Raw genomic sequence first — 25,978 nt, forward strand, 5'->3', positions numbered from 1 at the left:
GGTGACCAAGGGTGGTTTTCCCTGACAACTGCCTTCTTAAACGCTTGCAGCTTTTCTTTGTGCAAGTTTTGCCCATCGGGCTGCTCTCAACCATTCTGGAATGTGGTACACCGCTAGGAAAACTTTCTTAAGCTGTAGACTTGAAAGCTAAATATATTTCCAACTGTTTGGACCAGTGCATCCATCTTTTTAAAATTTGAAGCACTTTCTTTCATTTGCTAACTATAATTGATACCGAAGTTTACTTTTGAAAATAATTTCTTTCCAAACCGTTCAGTAGAAAATAAAAAACATAATTTTGTGATCCATTTAGAGACATGCATCGGATTTGTGGAATAGTGATCATTTTGTCTGGTCCTTTACTGGAAGATGGTATGCCAAACACTGTTCATTAACCCTTTTTTGACTATACCGTATGTCCCCATAAATTATCTTATAAATGAAAGTTTGTACCTGTTGACAGATCTGTTCTTTGTTTCTGTCAGTTTGCTATTTTTAGATCCCACATATAAAGGAGATCACAGTTGTTTTTCTTTCTCTCTCTGACGTTTCACTTAGCATAATGCCATCATGTTCCATCCGTGTTGTCATGAGGTCAGAAATGGAAAGATTTCTTTTTGTGTGTGTCTGAGTCATATTGCCTTGTGTGTCCATACTATTCATACATGTTCTTTATCCTTTCATCCATGCATTTATGCTTAGGTTGTTTCCATGGGTTGGCTATTACAAGTAACGCTGAATGAATATCTCTTCAAAAGAGTGATTTAGTTTTCTTCAAATATATACCCAGAAGTGGAACTGCTGAATAGTATGGTAGTTCTGTTTTTAAGTTTTTGAGAAACCTGTATCATTGTTTTCTATGATGGTTTCATCAGTTCGCACTCCCACCAGCCATACACAAGTGTTCCCTTTTCTCTACATTTTTGCCACCAATACTTATCTCTTGTCTTTTTGATGATACTCATTCTTACCAGGTGTGAAGTAATTGATAACTCTGATTGTAGTTTTGATTTGCATTTCCCTGACTTTGCGTGATTATGAGCACTTTTTCATATACCTGTTGGCCATTATATGTCTTTGTCTGTTTACATATCTATTTTTGCAAATATATTCTCCCATTCCATGGATTTCCTTTGTTATCTGAAAATGTTTTAATTTGACATAGGACCATTTATTTGTTTTTGTTTTGTTTTTGTGCTTTGGTTCCAAATCCAAAAAGTCATTTCCAGGACAAATGTCAAGGAGCTTATCCCCTATTTCTACTGGAAGGATTACAGTTGTCGGTTGTATGTTGAATTCTTTAATCCATTTTGAGTTGATTTTTGTGAGTCAAGTAAAACAGGGGTTAGTTTCGTTCTTTTGCTTGTGGTTCTATTTTCTCAAAACCATTTATTAAAGAGACTATTCCTTCCCCATTGTATATTCTTGATTCTTTTGTTTATTTCTGGCCTCCTGAGTCTGTTCTGTTAATCTGTGTCTTTGTTTTTATGCTAGTTGTAAACTGTTTTGATTACCATAGCTTATTCATTATTTCATTTAATCTTCATAATAACTCAGTGAAATAGTTGCTTATATTGTTCTCATTTTCCAACTAAGTTAAGAAACCAAAGCTTGGAGAGTTTAAGAACTCTGCTCAGACTTGAATAGTATGATTGCACACAAATCTTTCTGGTTAAAGGATATGTTTGTAACTGATACATGGCTTTCTCTTGCATGCTGGAGACCAATACTTGTAATGTGCTTATTTCTCTGTCTTGCTGTCTATATTAAAATATGTATTCTGATTACATAACTTTGTTTACTCAAGAATTTGAATTAAATATTCTTCATGTTCAGTGTTTTCAATTCATAATTTAGCAGGGGGAAGCAGAGAGGAAAGCTAGTGTTTCTGGAGCACATATGTCATTTACTGTGCTTAAAACTATATACTTGCTTTTATAGTAGTAATCTTTATTTTTGTTGCAGCACCTTATTTTTGTTCTTGTTTTTTCATTCATTACAACTGTTATTTTCTATTTATTATTTTTGTTCTGTCTGTTTTAGTCTTTTCTGCCTTTACCTTTCCTCACTTTCTTATTCACATTTAAGGTACCTGGCCTAATAGTAAGTTTTATTCTCATTTTTCAAAACTGAATGAGCACAGGTTCAGAGAACCTAAGTAATTTTGTAATAATTAATGAAACTAAAGTTGCAACCCACATCTCAATTGCAGTACTGATTAGATGCAAAATCTCGCTTTAGTTTTATAACTTTGTTACTGTTTTTCAGTCTCTTAAGTCATGTCTGACTCTTTGTGACCCCATGAACTACAGCATGCCTGGCTTCTCTGTCTTTCACTATTTCCCAGAGTTTACGCAAACTCATGTCCATTGAGTTGATGATGCCATCCAACCATCCTATCTGTCACTTCCTTCTCCTCCCGCCGTCAGTCTTTCCCAGCATCAGGGTCTTTTCCAGCAAGTCAGCTCTTCATATCAGGTGGCCAAAGTATTGGAGCTTCACCTTTAGCATCAATCTTGCCGTGAATAATCAGGGTTGGTTTCCTTTAGGATTGACTGATTTGATCTTCTTGCTCTCGAAGGGACTCTCAAAGAGTCTTCTTCAGCACCACAGTTAGAAAGCATCAAATCTTCGATCCTCAGCCTTCTTTATGGTCCACCTCTCACATCTGTACATGACTACTGGAAAGATCATAGCTTTGACTCTTCGGACTTTCTGGGCAAAGTGATGTCTCTACTTTTTAATACACTTCACTCATTCTAACAGTATTTTAGGGCTTATTCACTCTGCTAGACACTGGGGATGCAGTAGGAAATGAGTTAACTAAGGTCTAGGCTCTAATGCACCGTAGTATGTTTGTACCTAACTGTGGACAAAGAAATTTAACTCAGGTTCTAGTTCAGTCACTCCCTATGTATAATTTTGAGGAAAATCCCTAAAACCCACTATTTTTCTTCTTATAGTTTTCTAAATCACTCAGTTTTCACCAAGAGAAGGAAATTATGACAGTTTAATAAATGGCTTTACTATAGGAGCACTTGCCTAAATCTGCCTTCTTTCATCTCTTTGGTTTTATGAGCAGTTTTATCTTCCCAGAATCACTTCACAAGAAAGACTTGCCTTTTATAATTGCTACTTCTGTTCTTTGTACCAACCAACCTACCTTCTAGATGTAATTTCCATCCCTTTTATGCTGCCTTATCAAGAAAAGGAATAGTAACTTACTGTTCCAGTTTCTAACATAAAGCATGGTGTTGAAAAATTTAGTCTCTACTGTGTACAGAAAATGTTTTGTTTTGCCTTGCATTCATGGAGAGGACTCAGTGTGCAGCAAGCAAACACTTGTCTTCTCTCAACATGAAGAGACTGGAAAGATTAGTAGGAGTCAGTGTGAATACAGACCATGCAAGCCAAAGGTTTACTTTTGAAGAAGATATAATCATGAAATTACTGAGCTGAGAAGATGTTCCTCTCCAGGCTAAATACTCCCAGATTTCATATAATATAAATATGTCATAAAATAGTCCTGTAGATTTCTTTTTTCCATGATTGTGTTGTCAGGGTATGGAAGAGTGAGCACTCAGTACAATTTTAAAGGAATTACATTGTCTTCTGTGTTCATACTGTGCTTATGAGGGGTCAGTTGCATTTGTATTCTTTAGATATAGTGACACCGCATTTGGTAAGCCAATCAGTCTTTCCATCCACTCACACTGTGTATCCGTGTGAATATGCTTTTGTGCCTAGGAAAAGAACTGGAAGTTCCTTTTGGTCTGTTTGTGCTGCCAACAGAATACCGTAGATTCGGCGGTTTATAAGCAATAGGAATTTCTCACAGTTCTGAAGACTGAGAAGTCCAGAATCAAGGCATAGCAGATTCATTATCTAGTGAGGATCTGGTTGATAGCAGGCATCTTTTCACAGTGTCCTCACATGGCAGAAGGGGCACTGGATCTCTCAAATCCATTAGTAGGATTAATGCCCTTATAATAATATGAAGCTCCACCCTCATAACCTGGCCACCTTCCCAAGGCCCCCTCCTCCAAATAACATCGGGCATTAGGATTTAACATGAATTTGTGGGTGGGGGAGACACACATCCAGTCTATAGCACTCCTACAACTAACAAGCAACAGGGATGTGTTACATTGTTACAGTAAAGTGACTCTTGCTGCCCTCTCTCTATGTCTTTTTGTAGCCCTCCCACTTTGCCCTAACCTCTTTCCTTGCAGATGGCTCGTTTATACAAAACCCAAGATGACTCCAGAACTGAACTCAGGACATATATGAGAAATAGCTCTCCTCCCTTTGTCTCATAATATGCTTCCTTAGAGAATCTTCAAAAATTCTATTGTCTTGACCCTTTACAACCTCTCCCACATTGTATCTGGGTTTACCTTGCTTGATTGATAGTAAAAAAAAAAAAAATGCAGTATGCAAGAACTTGAAAAGTGCATGTGCTTTGGGACCTACCATCTGGCTTTCCTGACAGTACCATTTAAAGTTCAGGTTAACCTTTTGAAGAATATGACCACAAGAGGTAGAAAGGACTAAATGCTCTTAGCTACATTTAAAGCTTGATTTACCTAATTTAAAGCTGCATTTGTAATTTTAGTGTTTTCATTTTTATTCAGGGGCTTCAGATGCCTGACCTAACAAGCAAAACTTTCTCAAAATTTAAACAACTTCTATAAAGCCAGAAAACTATACTTAAAACTATGACAACTCCCTTGGTCTTATAAAAATTTCAATATTTGTAAACTTGGCTATAAATTCTTATACTTTTCAACTAAAAGTCTTAAATCCAGAAATTGCATGGTCAATAATTTAATATTATGGAAAGGGAGGTGACCTGAGAGGTTTCTGACCCATACACAAGACTTGATTTTCACTACCTGATGGTGAATGTCTTGAGTTGTTTTGTTTTTCTGAATTAGAGACACACGATTTTAAAGTAAAATCATTCTTCACTCTGTGTTTAAACTCATCAAGTGTTCTGTAAATTATTTCTTGAGACTGTCATTCAATAGCCTGCTGACTGATTCTATTGTTGCCTGGGTATTACTGGTTGAATGGCTGTAGTTTGGGCATTTCCTTTGTCACCCTCTTGTGCTTGATTTCCTGTCTCCTGATTTCCCTGTCTTTGTGTTTCTTACTTCCTCATGTTATTGGAGTAAGACTTCTATTAGTTTCCTGAGAGGAGAATTGTTGGAGGTACATTTTTGAGATCTTGAATGTTTTACAGTATTTTTATTCTGCTTTCCTACTTGGGAAATTAGACTTTATTAAAATAAAATTTCCATTGTTTACCCATCTGTTTGCCATGAAGTGATGGGACCAGATGCCATGATCTTAGTTTTCTGTACGTTGAGTTATAAGCTGACTTTTTCACTCTCCTCTTTCACTTTCATCAAGAGGCTCTTTAGTTCTTCGGTTTCTGCCCTAAGTGTGGTATCATCTGCATATCTGCTACTGCTGCTAAGTCGCTTCAGTCGTGTCCGACTCTGTGCAACCCCACAGACAGCAGCCTACCAGGCTCACCCGTCCCTGGGATTCTCCAGGCAAGAACACTGGAGTGGGTTGCCATTTCCTTCTCCAGTGCATGCAAGTGAAAAGTGTAAGTGAAGTCGCTCAGTCGTGTCCGACTCCTAGTGACCCAATGGACTGCAGCCTTGCAGGCTCCTCCGTCCATGGGATTTGCCAGGCAACAATACTGGATATCTGAAGTTATTGTTATTTCTCCCGGCAATCTTGATTCCAGCTTGTGCTTCTTCCAGCCCAGCGTTTCTCATGATGTACTCTGCATATAAGTTAAATAAGCAGGGTAACAATATACAGCCTTAATGTACTCCTTTCCTGATTTGGAACCAGTCTGTTGTTCCATGTCCAGTTCTAACTGTTGCTTCGTGACCTGCATACAGATTTCTCAAGAGGCAGGTCAGGTGGTCTGGTATTCCCATCTCTTGAAGAATTTCACAGTTTGTTGTGGTCCACACAGTCAAAGGCTTTGGCATCGTCAATAAGCAGAAGTAGATGTTTTTCTGGATCTCTCTTGCTTACTTGATGATCCAGAGGATGTTGGCAGTTTGATCTCTGGTTCCTCTGCCTTTTCTAAATACAGCTTGAACATCTGGAACTTCACAGTTCACGTACTTTTGAAGCCTGGCTTGGAGAATTTTGAGCATTACTTTACTGGTGTGTGAGATGAGTGCAATTGTGCGGTAGTTTGAGCATTCTTTGGCATTGCCTTTCTTTGGGATTGAAATGAAAACTGACCTTTTCCAGTCCTGTGGCCACTGCTGAGTTTTCCAAATTTGCTGGCATATTGCGTGCAGCACTTAAAAAGTTTAATGTTTTCTAAATTTTTCTTAATTCTAAAATAATTTAATACCTTCTCATAGGCTCTTGTATATGCATTTTTATACCAATCTTGCATCTGATTTGATGTCTCTTGTTGTTCTTCTCTGATTTGACCAGAACTCCTACAGATTTATCTCAGGTTCCAGATCTTTTGGCTCTGTGAATGATACATTAATTTCCTGTTCCTACTGTAACACATGCCACAAATGTGGTAGCTTAAAATAACAGGTTTATTATTTTACAGTTCTGGAAGTCAGAAATCCTCAACAAGCTGTAGTCCTTTGAGGAACTCTAATGAATAATGTGTTTGTTTGCCTGTTCCAGCTTCTGCCATTGTACTTGTGGCCCCCAGTTAACCATCATATCACTCTGACCTCTGCTTTTTTTTTTTTGACTTTCCTGTGTCCCTCATTCGTGAGGTTTCTTTTCATTGAATTGGCCCACCTAGATGGTCCAGGATAATATCCTCATCTCAAAATCCTAAATTTAGTTGCACCTGTGAAGTCTGTTTTGCTATAAGGTAACATATTCACAGGTTAATGGTTTACATATTTGGAGAAGGTTCTCTCCACAAGTGATAAACTAAAGTTATGCTAATGACACTACTCAAACTAGAAAAGTAAATCATCAGCATCGTTATTTTTATAATAGGGTTGTTTCTTCAGTAACCTCCAGGTCATATAGTTCTTTCTCCTCTATAAGCATTGTTTTACTGGATTCTTTTTAAAGCATTGACTTAAATTATACATTATCATGTATGAATGAAGGCCAGTCTGTAGATTGAAGGCTTTTGTTACATTGGGAAAAAGGAAAACAGTGGTTTATATCTGGATCATAAACTGCTTCTATACCCCAGGGGCCAAGCAGATAACGTAAATCCATCGAATAACTCAACCTCGGTGAAAGATAATGGAACTGTAGTAAACTGGCTAGTATACAGTGAGCTTAAAGGCATTCAGACAGACATTTCAGACTTGATCAATCTGAGCAAGGCTTCAGGCTACAATTTTGGACTCTTGATTTAAGTAATAGTTGATCTTCAGATTCATAAGGTACTGAAATTTATCTACATTTTATCAAGATTTTATCTAAGATTTATATACATTTTAGAAAACTCATGATCATTGTCTTTTTAAGTATGTATTTGTTTTCCCACAAGGATTCATTTAGATCCTGCTGGGACATATCATACCAGGTTTTCTTTAGTTATCTTCGTTTCCCAGGTAACTGACCTGTGACAGCTGAAGAAGTTAGCTATCTAGTTAGCTAAAGAATGTGAACATGAGGTGAAGTCTCTCAGTCCTGTCTGACTCTTTGTGACCCCATGGAGTGTAGCTTACCAGGCTCCTCCCTCCATGGGATTCTCCAGGCAAGAGTACTGGAGTGGGTTGCCATTCCCACATGCCACCAGGGAAGGTTCAGTTCAGTTCAGTCGATCAGTTGTGTCCGACTCTTTACAACCCCGTGAATCGCAGCAAGCCAGCCCTCCCTGTCCATCACCAACTCCGGGAGTTCACTCAGCCTCACGTCCGTTGAGTCACTGATGCCATTCAGCCATCTCATCCTTGGTCGTCCCCTTCTCCTCCTGCCCCCAATCCCTCCCAGCATCAGGGTCTTTTCCAATGAGTCAACTCTTCGCATGAGATGGCCAAAGTACTGGAGTTTCAGCTTTAGCATCATTCCTTCCAAAAAAATCCCAGGGCTGATCTCCTTCAGGATGGACTGGTTGGATCTCCTTGCAGTCCAAGGGACTCTCAAGAGTCTTCTCCAACACCACAGTTCAAAAGCATCAATTCTTCGGCGCTCAGCCTTCTTCACAGTCCAACTCTCACATCCATACATGACCCCAGGAGAAACCATAGCCTTGACTAGATGGACCTTAGTCGGCAAAGTAATGTCTCTGCTTATTGATGTGATAAAGAACAGTAATAGAGGTATGAAAACACACATGAAAGAGAGTGAGTGAAGTTGCTCAGTCCTGTCTGACTCTTTGCAGCTCCAAGGACTGTAGCCTACCAGGCTCCTCTATCCATGGAATTTTCCAGCCAAGACTACTGGAGTGGGTTGCCATTTCCTTCTACCTTTGGAATATGGAGAGGTGGTCTACTAATGCTTATTCAGTTCAGTTCAGTCGCTCAGTCTTGTCCGACTCTTAGCGACCCCATAAATTGCAGCACGCCCGGCCTCCCTGTCCATCACCAACTCCGGGAGTTCACTCAGATTCACGTTCATCGAGTCAGTGATGCCATCCCTCATCCTGTGTCGTCCCCTTCTCCTCCTGCCCCCAATCCCTCCCAGCATCAAAGTCTTTTCCAGTGAGTCAACTCTTCTCATGAGGTGGCCAAAGTACTGGAGTTTCAGCTTTAGCATCATTCCTTCCAAAGACATCCCAGAGCTGATCTCCTTCAGAATGGACTGGTTGGATCTCCTTGCAGTCCAAGGGACTCTCAAGAGTCTTCTCCAACACCACAGTTCAAAAGCATCAATTCTTCGGTGCTCAGCCTTCTTCACAGTCCAACTCTCACATCCATACATGACCACTGGAAAAACCATAGCCTTGACTAGACAGACCTTAGTCGGCAAAGTAATGTCTCTGCTTTTGAATATGCTATCTAGGTTGGTCATAACTTTTCTTCCAAGGAGTAAGCGTCTTTTAATTTCATGGCTGCAATCACCATCTGCAGTGATTTTGGAGCCCAAGAAAATAAAGTCTGACACTGTTTCCACTGTTTCTCCATCTATTTCCCATGAAGTGATGGGACCAGATGCCATGATCTTCATTTTCTGAATGTTGAGCTTTAAGCCAACTTTTTGACTCTCCTCTTTCACTTTCATCAAGAGGATTTTTAGTTCCTCTTAAGTTTCTGCCATAAGGGTGGTGTCATCTGCAGCTCTGAGGTGATTGATATTTCTCCCGGCAAAATTGATTCCAGCTTGTGCTTCTTCCAGCCCAGCGTTTCTCATGATGTGCTCTACATATAAGTTAAATAAGCAGGGTGATGATATACAGCCTTGACGTACTCCTTAGGTGGATGATTTTTGACCTGAGTTTTAAAGAATTAATTCTCTGTGAGAATTCACATTCTGTCTTTATTTTACTTATTATCCTTCTATTAAAACTGTACTTATTTAAAAAAAAATGTTGTTTATTTCATTTTGGGCTTCCCTTGTGTCTCAGAGGACTTCCCTGGTGGCTCAGATGGTAAAGCATGTGTCTACAATGCAGGAGACCTGGGTTCAGTCCCTGAGTCGGGAAGATCCCCTGGAGAAGGAAAAGGCAATCCACTCCAGTACTTTTGCCTGGAAAATCCCATGGATGGGGGAGACTGGTAGGCTACAGTCCATCAGATCGCAGAGAGTCGCATACAACTGAGCAACTTCACTATTTCTTTGTATCTTCATGTTCTTTTCCCCAGATCCTGTCCACAGGTGCTTATGGAAAAGATGGCTGATATTAACCTCAAAGAAGTAACCTTAATAGTTGGTGTGGTTGCTGTTTGCTATTGGAACAGCCTGTTTTGTGGTTTTGTTTTTGATGATGTTTCAGCAATACTGGATAATAAAGACCTGCATCCATCTACACCTTTAAAAACTTTATTTCAGAATGATTTCTGGGGGACCCCTATGTCTGAAGTAAGTATGAATTACTTATATGTATCTCAGATTTTAAAATGTTTCAGTAGTTTAGTTTTTCCTCAGAAATTTCATATAAGACATGAATATTTGTAATACATTAGATAGGAAGTGGAAAACGTGATTGTCTTTTTTTAAAGGAGTACCTGATACTTTCCTTGATTGTGTACCTTGGCTTAAATGTTTTAAAATTAATATATGTGTGTATAAAACAAATATATTAGGAGAACAATAAGGGCTGCTGCTGCTGCTCAGTCGCTTCAGTCGTGTCCGACTCTGTGTGACCCCATAGATGGCAGCCCACCAGGCTCCACCTTCCCTGGGATTCTCCAGGCAAGAACACTGGAGTGGGTTGCCATTTCCTTCTCCAGTGAATGAAAGTGAAAAGTGAAAGTGAAGTCGCTCAGTCATGTCCAATTCTTCGGGACCCCATGGACTGCAGCCCACCAGGCTCCTCCGTCCTTGGGATTTTCCAGGCAAGAGTACTGGAGTGGGTTGCCATTGCCTTCTCTGACAGTAAGGGCAATACATAACTATTTCTTGCTAATTGACTTCATTTCTTTTTTCTTTCTTATGAGTCAAGCAAAGAAGATAACTGTTTTTGGTATATTTAACCATTTAAAAGGACTTCCCTAGTGGCTCAGTTGGTAAAGAATCCACCTGCAATGTGGGAGACGTGGGATCGATCCTTCAGTTGGGAGGATCCTCTGGAGGAGGGCATGGTTCTTGTGCTTCCCAGTGTTCCCACTCCAGTATTCTTGCCTGGAGAATCCCCATGGACAGAGGAGTCTGGCAGGCTACAGTCCATGGGGTTGCAAAGAGTCAGACACAACTGAGCAACTAAGCATTAACCATTTAAAAATTATATAGCTTCATTACAGATTGAATAAAAATGGAAGGTACACATATTAACTATTTTTATGCAGAAAAAAATATTTATTAAAAATTTTAATTTGTGCCATATCTCATATCTAATGATTATTTTGATTTTATACTGAGAACCCAAAAGTTTAGGTTGTTTATATGAAGGTATTTTTCCTTTGCTAGTAACTTTATTTTGAAGGTCAGTGTTAAACTAAGGACCAAACACCTGTCAGCTTAGGATCATATAGACTGGATTCTAATTTTAGTTGTATGATATAAAAGCTGTGTGAAGTAGGTGGGGACACAGCTTTTAGGTAATGAGGTATTTTCCTGATCTATAAAAGAATAAACTTTGAGGATTCATTAATTAATTTGTCTGTAATATGTAGCACATAGTTGTTGAAACATAGCATGTAACACTCTTTTTGTTATTTGTCATTCATGGCCCCTTTCCAAATTCTCCAAACCTGGAAACTTCTCAAGAAGGGGTATGGAATCTTTCATTCTTTTAGTCACAAACAAGTATTTTTTTTCCTTAATAAAGAAGCAGGTTATTTATTTTCCTGCAGCCTTTCTGTTCTCACCCAGTTCTAACTTTTAGAAGAAATGTCTTTTGATAACAAAGGGAAAATATGGTCCTGTCATGATATTATTTTCTTGATAATTACTACATTATTTTCTAGATAATTCATTCCCCTGTACCCATACCCTCTGGCCCCAAATTATGCTAGTATCTACTGTGGTTTTAATCATGACATTAGATTTTGACCTTAAAGTTGCTTTCTGGTATAAATGATTTCAATTCAATACATTGGCTTAAAAACATTTCTGTATGTTTGAGGTGAAATCTGAAGGATGTACAGGAATTAGGCAAGAAAGAGAAAAACATTTGAGGTAGGTAGCACTCATGTTGTACGTAGTCAGTGCAGATGGAGATATTTAAATGTTCATAATTTCAAAATGGGAAATGTTTGGTTCTTATGCTTCCCAGTGTTCCCTATTGGGGATGAGCAGGCTTAAGTCTATAGCTATAAAACAGGGTTATAGTGAAATACGGTAGAGGTAGGAGAGCAAGGAATGTGAGTGTGGATGCCTTTATATAAAATTATGAAAAAATGACTAGCATAATATTTTGTATCTTTTTAACTTGTGTGTTTTATTCTTAATCTGCTTTGACTTTGTCTTGGAGTAAAAATATTTCTTGTTAAATGTAACTTTTAGTTTATAAAGAAATTCAGTACCTAACATAAAATTTTTAACTGCTACAAGTAGAGACCACAATAGCAAAGGTGTCTATTCTTTAAGAAAGTTTTTCTCTTATATCACTCCCTGTGTAGTACTTAGGAATTTTTGGTTTAATATATTCAGGTTTATACATTATGGAGGTGTTTTTTCATAAGACAACTAGGCAACCTTTTTGAGTCATTGTTATTTAAATGGCACTGGGTGATCATTCTATTTTTATGTTTCCTTTTGAAAATCTAGCCAGCAGTTACATGAATGTTTTTTGGTAATAGTTTTGGAAACAGGCTTTGGAGGGAAATCCTGTACTACAGTTTGATTAATGCCACTGTTATCCTATTTTCTTAATCTGTGTATTGAATTAGTAGTCAAATGTTTTTCTTCTATTCTTTGATTACTATATATCAGTGTGTGTATGTAATATATATGTCTGTGTATGTGTGTATATATATATATATACTGATATACATACACACACACACACACACACACACATATATATATATGGCATCACCAACTCAATGGACATGAGTTGAGCAAGCTCCAGGAGTAGGTGATGGGCAGGGAAGCCTGGCATGCTGCAGTCCGTGGAGTTGCAGAGTCAGACACAACTGAGCAACTGAACTGAACTCAACTACATATCAAAGAGGAAATTACCTTGTTTTTGGACAAAGAAAATAGGAAAACACACACAAACACACACAAAAAAAACCCCACATAAAGCTATCTTTTATGTTTATGTTATTCTTGAGACTTTTATTAGTTTATTGTTATTTCTCAGCCAAATGTAGATTCTTTAGTAGTAAAAGCAGTTATTAGTTTATGTATCCAGAAGAACCAGGATATTTTAGTAATCAATGATTGTTTTTTTCCTTATAGGAGAGAAGCCACAAGTCTTACCGTCCTTTAACAGTATTGACATTTCGCTTAAATTATCTGTTCAGTGAACTAACACCAATGTCATATCATCTCCTAAATATGATTTTTCATGCTGTGGTTAGTGTGATATTTCTTAAAGTCTGCAGACTTTTTCTGAATAACCAGAGTAGTATGATTGCCTCTTTACTTTTTGCAGTGCACCCAATACACACAGAAGCAGTAAGTAAAATTTATTTTTTGCATTATTCCTACACATGACTATGATGGTATATGTTTTTAAGGAAAAAAAATTAACCATGACTTCAAGTATTTAAAGACTCCTTAATCTGGTACAGTGTCTTACCTTCCTAGTGCACAGGATGTAGCTTTCCTATTGTGTAAAATTTTTCAATTTAAAACAATTTTTGAAACATAAACATATAACGTGTAATTATTCAACTTTAGCAATGTAAAATATAAATAAATACAGTTCTTTTCTTTGCTAATTTTTTTTTTATGAATGAAGATTTTAAGTACTTGTCAACTTGGCTTTGTTTGTGTTTCAAAGGACAGAAAATAATAAGGGAAACTTATGTAAGGCATGCAAATGTATCAAAATACATGCACATATAAGCAGACATCCTAACAAATGATGCTCAGTAATTTCATATTATTTATTACCATGTGTTTAAAAATTGTGCACTGTCTCTACTATTGCCAGTATGCTTATGATCAACACATATTCAAATTATAACCTTACTTAATTCGGTAATCTTGAGACTCCAGAATTGCCTTTCAACAGAGCAAGGAGGACTCTATTCAGTTGTTTTATTACAAGCTTTTAGTTTGAAACAATAGTCTGTGTGTTTAAACTTTGCAGAGTTGTGTTTGTGTGTTGCAGGGGCGTTGTGTCTCTCTCCCAATATCTTGAACCTTTTGGTATCTAACTGAACATTTTTCTATACATCTACAAAAATGATAGGTTGTTTTAAGTTTTATAGTGAGTTCAGAACACTTTAAAGGGAGTTTGGGGGGATTTTATATTGAAATTTTTTTGAGTTTAAAACGATATTTTAAATGTATTGTCTTTTTAAACTTTTCAGGTTTTATTTGTGAGATATGATGCATTGTATTGAGTTTATTATACATTTATATTTTAAGAATACTTGTATTTAAAAAAAAATTTAGAACTAAGTCTAGATGGTATACTATATAATTTTGTAAGATGTTACTATTGAAGGAAGCTGGGTAAAGGGTAAACAGGACCTCTCTGTACTATTTCTGCAACTTCCTCGGAATCCATAAGTATTGATAGTTAAAATAATAAAAGCTATTATAGTTACTGATGAATACATTTTTATGTAAGATACACAAATTCACCACATGAGGGCACTCAAGGAATACCTATAAAGCAGAAATATGCACTTGATAAGTTATAGCAGCTTAATTTCTAATTAAACTGCTGTTGCAATTATATATAGTTAAAATTTCAAAATGCTTTTCATTAATATGGACCCCCCTGCCTTTCCCTTTCTAGGTAACAGGTGTTGTAGGAAGAGCAGAACTTCTGTCATCTATCTTTTTTCTAGCTGCATTTTTGTCATATACTAAATCAAAAGGACCAGATAATTCCATAGGTAAATGTCTGATATTCAATACTTTTCCTTTAGCTGTAAAACTCAATCAAATTATATATATTAATGTATTGTTTTGAATATATAAAGCAGAAATTGCTTACAACATTTGAAGTTTTTCAGTAATATCTAATTGTTGTCTTATTCCTTTATGATATTATAAAATTGTTTTTGTGTGTTTTTATATTTTTCTGTTCCTGAATTGTAGTGTGGACTCCAATTGCATTGACAGTTTTTTTAGTGGCTGTTGCAACACTGTGTAAAGAACAAGGAATAACAGTTGTGGGAATTTGCTGTGTATATGAAGTATTTATTGCCCAAGGGGTAAGGAGAAATATAAATTTCCTTGTTGCTGTCTTTTATACTATTTGAATCAGATTCTAATGAATTTACTTTCTAAATGTAGCATCATATAAATTGCTTTATCAATAATATTTAGCAAAAATTTGCAAAAAGTAAGCATGTTTTACCTTCATACCCACTGAATATTACTTAACATTTTATATTACACCTTCAGTTTTTTAAGGACAGATTTTTAAGTTTCAGTAAAGGAACTATTGGGCAGTTTGGGAAAGCACCCAGTAATACTGTATAATATAATTCATTATTGGAGAAGACTGTTCGGCTCAGTTTTATTCATTATCAGTTTCGCCAGTTCCATGTTGATTTTATAATTATAGTCAGTTTTTATTTAATCTTGCAGTTAGAAAGTACAGTTGTTGAAAACATTACAGTAAATTGCTATTTTTTACTTATTTTTTTTTCTTTTTCTAGTATACTTTGCCATTGTTATGTACTACTGCTGGACAGCTTCTTCGTGGAAAGGGTAGTATTCCATTTTCTATGCTGCAGACACTAATAAAACTCATTGTCTTGATGTTCAGTACACTGTTACTTGTTGTGATTAGAGTCCAGGTTATTCAGTCGCAGCTTCCAGTGTTCACCAGGTATGAAATTTTGGTTCTTTTTGTTTTTTTCCTTTTTTAACTTTGAGTTTTAAGTGATTGCAAATGTTGCAGAAGTTTTTGATTTGCATTAAGGTTTTTAAACAGCTTTATTGAGTTATAATTTATACTTTTTAAGAATCCTCATGTATTTAAACTGTTCAGATTAATAGGTTTTGACATACATGTACACTCTTGGAAGCATCAGTCAAGATAATGATCCCCCAGTTGGTTAAGTGTTAAATCTTCCATATCCTTAGTCATTTTTGTCTACTTGTTCTATTAAGTATTGAGAAAAGGATGTTGAAATCTCTGACTGTAACTGATCAGAGTTACAAACTGACTGATTTGTCTATTTCTCTTCAGTTCTGTCAATTTTTGCTTCCTGTATTTGTTGTAAAACTCTACAATAAAGTATATCAATATTTAGGATTTTGATGTCCTCTTGATGAATTGATCCTTATATCATTATTAAATGAGCTTCTTTATCCCTGGTAATAGTCTTTACTATGAAATTCACTTTTCCTTATGTTAATATAACTACTCCAGCTGTCTTTTGTTAGTGATAAATGGTTTATCTTTTTTCATCTCTTTACCTCTTAACTCTGTCTATATCTTTATATTTAAAGTAGATTTTTTTATAGGCTACATATAGTTGGGTCTTCCCTTTTTGTTTGGTCAGATAATCTGTCTTTTAAATGGTAGGTTCAGTTGTCTGATACAGTTTGTTGTAAATCTACCATCTTGCTAATTGTTTTCTCTTTGTCTCATCTGTTCTTTGTTCCATTTTTTCTCTGTTTTGAATTGAATATTTTGTATTACTCCATTCTTCTTGTTGGCTTATTAGCTATAAATCTTTGCTGTGTATTTTTAGTGATTGCTTTAGGGGTTTTTTTGGTTTACATCATTTGTTTATCACAATTTATTATTAAGGAATATTATAATTGTATGTGTATAAATGATAAATGTCAGTATATATAGTACAGATACATATACAATGAATAAGTTTATATATAAACATTTTAAATAATAACATAGCCTTTGTGCTATTTGCATATGTTTTTATTGAGTATGCATTATAAATGCCATAATACATTGTTAAGTTTTACTTTAAACAGTTATCTTTGGAAGAGATTAAATTTTTAAAAATTTTTGTTTTACCCTGTAGAGTTACCATTTCTAGTGTTCTTCCTTTGTTAGATCAAGATTTTCATCTGGTACCATTTTTCCTTGTGACTGAAGGACTTTCTTTGACATTTCTTGAGCATGTAGGACCGTGCTGGTGATGAATTCTTTAAGCTTTGGTATATATAATACCTTTATTTTACCTTTGTTTTTGAACGATATTTTCCTTGTAGAATTCTATAATGCTGATTTTCATTCACTAATCTAAAAATATTACTCTATATTCTGTGGCTTGTGTTATGTTAAACGGAAAATCTTTTCATCCTTATCTTTATGTTTCTGTGTGTAGTATGTCTTTTTTTTCAATCCTTGCTTTTAATAGTTTCTCTTTATCATTGTTTCTCTGTATTTTTAAATTGAGACATAATTGATATATAGCATTGTATTAGTGTACAACATAATTAATCGTATACATACACACACAAATGATTACCATAATAAATTTAGTCAACATCTGTCACCACACATAATTACCAAAAAGTTTTTTTTTTTCTTTTGATGAGAACTTTTAAGATCTATACTCTTAGCAGCTTTCAAATATATGAGACAGTATTATTAACTACAGTCATGATGCTGCACATTGCAACTTCAGGACTTAACAACACAGTTTGGGTGAAAATGGCCAAAAGTTGTAAGCTTTCAGTTGCTGTTTGTTTTATCTTCATGTTTCTTGTGCTTAGGTTAATTTAGCTTTTTAGAATATGTAAGTCTTACTTCATATACATTTTAAAATTGTTTCAGTTATAAACTTCTTGAAATATTTTTTCTTTCCTCTCCCTTCTTCCTCTGGGACACCAATTACATGTATTTTAGGCTCCTTGAAGTAATACTGTTACTCTGTATTTATTCCTCTTCCCTCCAAAGCTCTTTTTCCAGTTTTCATTTTGGATAATTTCTTCCATTGTAGCTTCAAGCTTACTAATTTTTTTCTGCATGTCTAATCTGTCCTTAATTTCTTTTATTTTTCATCTCAGACATTTTCATCTCTTTTGAGTTCTGTTTGAGCTTTGTGTGTGTGTGTATGTGTATGTATCCCATGTTTCTAACTGTTTTAGGACTTTAATGTCCTTTTCCACTGGTCTTATCATCTGTGTAATTTCTTGGTCAGTTTAGATTGAATTAATTTTTCTCCTCACGGATTGTATTTTTCTACCTCTTCACATGCTTGGTAATTTTTCTAATAGGTACTGTATCTGATTTTACCTAATGTATTCCTATAAATATTGTAGAGCATTGTTCTCAGATGCATGTAAGTTATTTGAAAGATGTTTCATCTTCAAGTCTTGTTTTTAAGCTTTGTTTTAGGAGACCATAGCAGTGTTTATTGTTGTTTAATAGCTAAGTTGTGTGTGGCTCTTTTTGCAACCCCATGAACTGTAGCCTGCCAGGCTCCTCTGTCCATGGGACTTTCAGGCCAGAATCCTGGAGTGAGTTACCACTTCTTTCTCCAGGGTATCTTCCCTACCCAAGGATAGAACCCACTTCTGCATTGGTAGGAAGATTCTTACCACTGAGCCACCTGGGAAGCATAGCAACATTTAGGATAGGGCTAATTTTGCTCCCTTGCTGACACAAGGCCCCTCTGACCTCTCCACTTGATAGACGTTGCATTATGAGGATTTCCACTCCGGCTGCTGAAGAACTGTTCCTAGTTGTGAGCGTATATCTGATCCTTTCAGAAGGTACTTTCCAAACTGTATTTTCCTAGACCTGCTGTAATAATTTACCAGAAACTGAGTGGCTTAAAGAGCAGGGATTTATTCTCTCACGGTGCTGGAGGCCAGAGTCCAACAATCAAGGTATCAGGCACAGCTGGTTCCTTCTGAAGGCTCTGGGAAAGAATCTGTTCTATGCCTCTTTTCCTAGCTTCTGGCGGTTGCTGGCAATCTTCGACATTCCTTGGCATGTTGCTGTATCACTGTAATCTGCTCCATCTTTACCTAGCCTTTTTCCCTGTCTGTTTCTCTGTATTTTCTCTTCTTTGTATAAGAACATCAGTCATTAGATGGTGCTGGGCTGTGCTTTGTCGCGCAGTCATGTCCGACTCTTTGCGACCCAGTAGACTGCAGCCTGCCAGGCTCCTCTGTCCATGGGGATTCTTCAGGGAAGAGTACTAGATGGGTCACTATGCCCTCATTGGATAGTGGGCCCACTCTTAATCCAGGATGACCTCATCTTTACTATAACTGCATTGACAAAGACTTTCTTGCTAATAAAGTCACATTCTGGGGTTTTGGGTAGACATAAACTTTGGGGAGACGGAAATCAACCCACTATACTATCTTTAGGTATTTCTTTGTGTATATATATGCTGATCAGTTCTCATTAGTACTGAAAACTGGAGAGAGAACTGTTACAGATATGAGTTATCTTTCTCAACAGTTTTCTGCTTGCTAATTCTAACCCCCCTGGATTTCTAGGGTTCCCAGCTCCATCTTCTCAATTTAGGGATGCAAATGGTCTCCACTCAGATTCTCTCTTGCTGCTGCACAGACTAAAAATCTATCCAAGTTCTAAACTCTTTAGATAGGGCTTCCCTCATCTGTTTTTTGTTTTTGTTTTATTATCAATCAAGTGTTATTGTCCTTCTTTGCTTGATGCTTAGAATGTTAAAGGAAGTTTTAATTTCCCATTTTTTAAATTTGTTTAAGGCTAGAAGCAAAAGTTATACTGAATTTTAACATTCTTCTTATCTTTTTTTCCTGCTATCATAGCATTTTTCCATTTCACCTCACTCATCCAAAGTTTAAAAGAAAATTTATAAAGTTGCCTATTCATAGTTATATTCAAGTGACTGACATTACATGCAAAAACTTTTTTAAAAACAAAATCCCAATATTTTTCCACTATAGGTTATTACAAGATATTGAATATAGTTCCCTTTGCTACGCAATAGGACGTTGTTTATCTCTTTAATATATAGTAAGGTATATCTGTTAAATCCAAGCTCCTAATTTATCCCTCCCTCACCTTTTCCCCTTTGGTAGTCATATATTTGTTTTCTATGTCTGTGAGTCTTTCTTTTTAGTAAATAAGTTCATTTGTATCATCTTTTAGATTTCATGTATAAGTGATATCATATGATACTTGTTTTTCTCTACCTAATTTACTTCACCAAGTATGCTAATCTCTAGGTCTATCCATGTTGGTGTAAATGGCATTATTTCATTGTTCTTTTATGTCTGAGTAATATTCCATTGTATAATAATTATCCTTAATAGCATTTTTTTCTATAAAGAATATTTACTTTTTACTTCCAGAATTTTTACTTCTGAGTCTAGCCATGCTAAACTAAAAACTCATTTAAGCATAATAGTGTGGAAAATTGATTGAATTGTAGATAGATATTTTGTATTTCCTTCTTCACTCCTTAGTCTTAATGTTTCCTGTTTATCATTTGTTTCAGGGAATTTGAATCAACTGTTTTGCGTCTCTAGTTCTATAATATGAAAATATGTCTTATAGGTTGTGAATGTATTTATTATTTATATACATGTGGATGGATATATGGAGTATGTTATGTTTAACACTGTATTTTCCAAATATAAGCATTTTAAAATGTGTGTATATGTACTTGTGTTACATAAATTTTATTCTGTTAAGCTATGAGGTTGATTGTAATATGATTAGACTTACTTTGACATGTATTCTTTTAAAGTTCAATTAGCAAATAATTTATCCTAAATAAACAGCTAATTTTTCTAAATGAACTCTGAAAAGTAGATGACAGGAAAAGGTTTTGTGTTCAGTTTTGTTGGTCATGTTGAGAATTCAAATCCTGACTTTCAAGAATTAGTATTTTTCATACATGTATATATTGAAGTATGAAAGTTTTGCAGAAGGGATTGGCTACCCACTCCAGTATTCTTGCCTGGAGAATCCCAAGGACAGAGGAGCCTGGAGGGCTACAGTCCATAGGGTTGCAAAGAGTAGGACATGACTGAACTGACTTAGCACAGCATGACAATTTAGAAAACATTATTTGTTCAAATAATAATTCATTTTTCTCACCAGTTGATATTTTTAAGCAGACCAAGTCAAATTAGTGATACTGATTTTTCCTTGACTTACTCATTTTAAAATAAGAATTGGGTTTTTAAGCAACTATGTTAGAGGAAGGAAATACTCAGTCATGTCCAACTCTTTGTGACCCCATGGGCTATAGCTCACAGGCTCCTCTGTCCATGGAATTCAGGCAAGAATTCGGGAGTGGGTGGTCAGTCCCTTCTCCAGGGGATCTTCCTGACCCAGGGATTGGACCTACCCTGCAGGCAGATTCTTTACCAACTGAGCCACCAGGGAAGATTTAAACAACTGTTTGTTAACACAATTTAGATATCTTAATACAATTTAAAACATAGTGTAAAGAATTAAAAATCTGAAATGATTAATTTAGATGTACTTTTAAAAAATGGTATGACTTAGTTTGCGGTAAACAGACTAATAATACATCACGGCCTATATAAACTAGGATATAAGTTTGTATTAAGTAGAGCACAAATAAAATGTTCCATAGGGCTGTGCAGTTACCTCTCTGTACCAGAATTTGGTTTTGAGCTCTGTAGAAGTCAAAAAAAGCTCATAGGTGATTTAGTTTTCTCTGTTTGTGACAAGAGAAAACATAGTAATTCTTTCTAGAAAACAATTTTCATTAGCATTTGGTGATGAAAGAAACATCTCTTAAAGGAAAACATTAATTAGTGTTCTCAGAAGCATTCATACAACACATACAACAATGAATCATACAAAACATTTCTTACGATGTTGAAGCAGAAAGCCATAATTGCATTTCTGCAGCATGTCATAATATAGAATACCTGTCTGAATCATTCTCATAATAAACTAGAAATAGGTAACCTGCTTGCCCCTCAAATAGTTCTTCATAAATATCATACCTCTTAATTAGACATTTCATAAAGAAATTTGAACTCAGGCAAGAATCTAAGGTATCCATAAAAAGTTTATGTCTTTAACAAGATTACCTGTAAAATGCTGTTTTTATTATTGTTCAGTATTTGTATCTTTTATATATTAACTTTGTGTTTAAAGTGTTTTCATTTCAGTAATTTTTTTTTCATTCTCTATACAGGTTTGATAACCCAGCTGCTGTAAGCCCAACTCCTACAAGGCAGCTAACTTTTAACTACCTGCTTCCTGTGAATGCTTGGCTTCTATTAAATCCTTCAGAGCTCTGCTGTGATTGGACCATGGGAACAATACCACTGATAGAATCATTTCTAGATGTTCGAAATCTTGCCACATTTATTTTTTTTTGCTTTTTGGGAGCTTTGGGAGTATTTAGTCTCAGATATCCTAGTAATTCCTCCAAGACTGTTTTAATGGTAAGAAAGTTTCTTAAATTTTCAGATAATACTAAATACAGGATTAGTTTATTAATTGAGTGCCTTTAGTTTTTCAGAAGCATCTTTGAAAAACTGCTGTCTGTCTTTATTCATGTCATCCTAATTTATGAACTTATTTTAGGCTATCCTATAATTTTATGTCAGAATTTAATTAATGCTGCACATTCAGCATGTGACACAAAGAGTGATTATGAATTTCCCTAATTTGATGGGGACTCTGAAATCATGGAGCATCCTTTTTAGCATTATTTTTTTATATTTCTTACCTTTACCCCCCTAGGTTATACAACCTTTTCAAGAAATGAATTATTCAGTATAATGTATACTTCTTTGTTTTCTTGGCACAGGAAAGAGGATCATGTAAGATAAGCCCCTAGAAATGCATAGCTCTTTATTTTTCATTGGCAAAACTTTCATTACTCCCTGAGGTATTTCTTACTGTGTTCAGAGAATTCTGATTATTAAGTCTTTTTTGTTTTTATGAGATCTGTTTCCAGTTCTCTTAGCTCTGCCCTCACTTCTTACTCATAATAATTGTGTTGCCTCTTTAAATTATGGAAGAAAATAATCATGTTGAACATTTTCTTAAGATTTTACTGCATGCCAGAAAGTGCCTTTAATACTTGGCAAGTGTATTCTGGCTGCAGCTACTAGATTCATTTATTCATTCAATAAAGATTTTGATTTGTAGCCTATGTATCAGGTAGCATTTTAGCCACTGAGTATATGATAGTAAAAAGAAATACAGGGCCCCCATTACCAAAGAACTCACATTCTAGAGAAATTTAAAAGAATATAGGGTTTGAAGAAAGATGATATTTACTCGTATCTGGACCTGTTGAGTTTGAGGTGTCTTTGAAATTTTCTAATGGAGATTTTGAATGGCGCTTTGTGCCTGGAGTTCTGTGGCAAAGCCTGAGATACACATAAAAATTTGATAAATTGCCACAGAGTAATTTGACAGTGCCATAGAGATAGTAATTGAAGCAAGATGTAAAGAAGACGACCTTTGGAGAGGTTATAGAGCAGCCTTTCTCAACTGGGATTTTGTTACATCTCTTAGAGGTGGTAACTAGCTATCACCATTCTAGATGCATAGAAGTTAATTCATACACATAATGCATGCCTTAGACTATTTGTTCTTAATTTTCCCTCAATATATAGTTGAAGAGGCTGAATAGAGAAGAAGGCTATATCTCAGTCACTCTTGAAAAGCTTCCATATTTAGGTATTGTGTAAAGGAAAATAAACCAAATAGCTGCTGCTGCTCGTGTCTGACTCTGCAACCCCATAGACGGCAGCCCACCAGGCTCCCCCGTCCCTGGGATTCTCCAGGCAAGAACACTGGAGTGGGTTGCCATTTCATTCTCCAATGCATGAAGGTGAAAAGGGAAAGTGAAGTCGCGCAGTCATGTCCAACTCTTGGCGACACCATGGACTGCAGCCTAGCAGGCTCCTCCATCCATGGGATTTTCCAGGCAAGAGTACCAAATAGGAAATAGACCAAATGGACAGAAAGGTAGGAAAACGTTTCTGGAAAGAGTGGTTAACACCAACAGTTGCTGTCAAGTAGTGAATGAGATCAGTTGAATTTGATTTCTTTTATGTAGTTACTTAAATTTTTATCTGTGGAGTGATTTGATTAGAAGATGAGGAAGGGAAGATTGCTAATGTAGGTAACCTTTAGGAATGATTTAACTGAATATTTCAAAGAAGGAGACAAGGTCTAATTTAGAGAAGATAGCCAGTCAGGCAATGGCTTCAAGTATAACAAAGCAACTGATCTTTTATTGGGGGATCAGGGCTTGAGGGAAGCATAGAGACCTGGAATTGATGGACCTTTTGAGGCTGAAGTGGGTTGATATTGGGGGGAAGACTTGCTTGGTTGGCTTTTAGAATCACGTTCATTGGAGTACTCAGTTGGCTGACCTTTATACACAGAGATATCACTAATGGGTTTGCATACAAAAACATGCTCTTTGAGTTGAAACGTTAAGTGAGGTTACAACCGACTGCTTGTAATCCATGTCCACAAAAATCTTTCCCTAAGAATATGGGAACTTGTTTTATACCTAAGGGTCATAATGAATGGTTAAGATATTTTAAAGATAATATTTTCAAAGGAGAAGATTTTTAAGGTTGGAAAGGCAAGAACATTTTTAGCATAGAAAGTTGATACAAGAAAGTGATTAGGTAAATGAAAGAAAAGCTGATTGATAGTAAGATTAGAGGTATAGAGCTCAGGTTTGGCCTCAGATAGATGGAAACACTGCTTAGGTTATAGGAAGGATGGAAATGGTCATGAATGTAGATGTTAATAGATTTAGTAGCAGAGAATTAAAGAAATTCTTGTTTTATCGCTTTTGTTTTTTCTGAAAGTTTGGTAGTGTAGTCACCTCCTAAAAGTGACATAGGTCAGAAATTTGAGAAAAATAGTCAAGATTGAAAATAGTAAAAGAGAGTGAGAGTGAGCCTACCAAAGAAACGTAGAATCTTAAGCAGTCTTAAGGATTTAATTTGAAGTTGATCATGAATTTATGATGATACAGATTTATTTTTGCTTTGGGACTTTGTCTAATAGTGCTTTGCAGCTCACAAAAATAAAAATGAAGCACATACATGGTAGAATACATCCAAAAGTGAGTTTCTACTAAAAAGCAAAATGAAGAGTAGTTAAATATAAAGTTTTGGCAAATAAAATAATTTGTATGGTGCAAACTGCATAAAAAATAGAAAGGATATTGCCAATGAAGTTAACATAGATTTACATTAATTAATTACGTTATATTTTATATGTATAAAAAAGGAACCCTTATGACTTTAGGTATAACTGCTTTAAATATAGTCCTAAACATACTCTTAAATTTTTTGAAATTAAAATAGAGTCAATTTATAATACTGTGTTAGTTTTGTAGAAAACAAACTTAGCTACCAGAGGAGAAGGGTCTTCCTTGGTGTCTCAGTGGTAAAGAATCTCTCTGCCAGTGCAACACCCAGGAGACGCATGTTTGATCCCTGGGTCAGGAAGATCCCCTGGAGTAGGAAATGGTAACCCACTCCAGTATTCTTGCCTGGGAAATCCCGTAGACAGAGCCTGGCAGGCTACAGTCCATGGGGGTCACGAAAGAGTTGGACAGGACTCTTAGCAATTTAGCAATGTAAAAAAGGGAAAGGGAAAGAAGTGGGATAAATTAGGAGTATAGGGTTAACAGATACAAACTATTGATACTATACATAAAAAACAGAAAACTATATTCAATAGCTTGTAATAATCTATAATAGAAAATAGTCTGAAAATGAATTAATATGTATGTATAAAACTAAACATACTGTTTTTAATGATAATATTATTTGAAGATATCTGAAAGAGGTAAGTAGACCAAAGGAATATCTACCAAGCACCAGGTATGTTAAGCACTTAATAAATAAGATGTCATGTTTATCTCAATAGTGTAAGTAGTTAATAATCCTGTTTATTTATTTTTAAAAATGGAGTCACAAGGTGACTGGAGTAGTTTACCTTATTATAAAAAGTGAAACAGATTTGCCTCCAGAACTCTTCGCTCTTTCCACTCTCTGAGAAGATGTTGCATTATAGTTAACTTGGTTGGCATACATTAACAGTGTATTAGAACATCTGAGTAAGTTAATCATTGAGACATTTCTTATTGAAGAATCAATAGTTTTTTTTTGAGAGATGGCTTTTCTTTTTTTGTGTAACTTATTCATCAATCCATGATGCCTCTTTGGATGAATTTAACACTTTTTATTCTTTCAAATGAAATTGCCTTAGGGCATCCATGAATTAACAGGGAATTTTTTTAAAGAGGATCGTGTATTTAGGAACAAATACTTCTGTTTCACAGCTACCTGGTTGTTTTTGTCAACATTTCTG

The 25,978-nt window shown here is 35.7% G+C and overlaps 1 protein-coding gene across 1 annotated transcript in view; it reads left to right on the forward strand.

The window, feature by feature from the left end:
* Positions 1–9,795: 9,795 nt before the first annotated feature.
* TMTC3 (transmembrane O-mannosyltransferase targeting cadherins 3) overlaps positions 9,796–25,978 on the forward strand; it is a 34,697-nt gene continuing 18,514 nt past the window's right edge. The window contains exons 1-6 of the mRNA XM_052640808.1: positions 9,796–9,993; positions 12,979–13,197; positions 14,495–14,594; positions 14,800–14,915; positions 15,366–15,538; positions 21,810–22,062. Of these exons, the coding sequence (XP_052496768.1) occupies positions 9,796–9,993; positions 12,979–13,197; positions 14,495–14,594; positions 14,800–14,915; positions 15,366–15,538; positions 21,810–22,062 (1,059 nt within the window). The remainder of the gene's footprint in view (positions 9,994–12,978; positions 13,198–14,494; positions 14,595–14,799; positions 14,916–15,365; positions 15,539–21,809; positions 22,063–25,978) is intronic.

The sequence above is a fragment of the Budorcas taxicolor genome, chromosome 5 (assembly GCF_023091745.1).
Source record: "Budorcas taxicolor isolate Tak-1 chromosome 5, Takin1.1, whole genome shotgun sequence".
Classification (NCBI taxonomy): Eukaryota; Metazoa; Chordata; class Mammalia; order Artiodactyla; family Bovidae; genus Budorcas; species Budorcas taxicolor.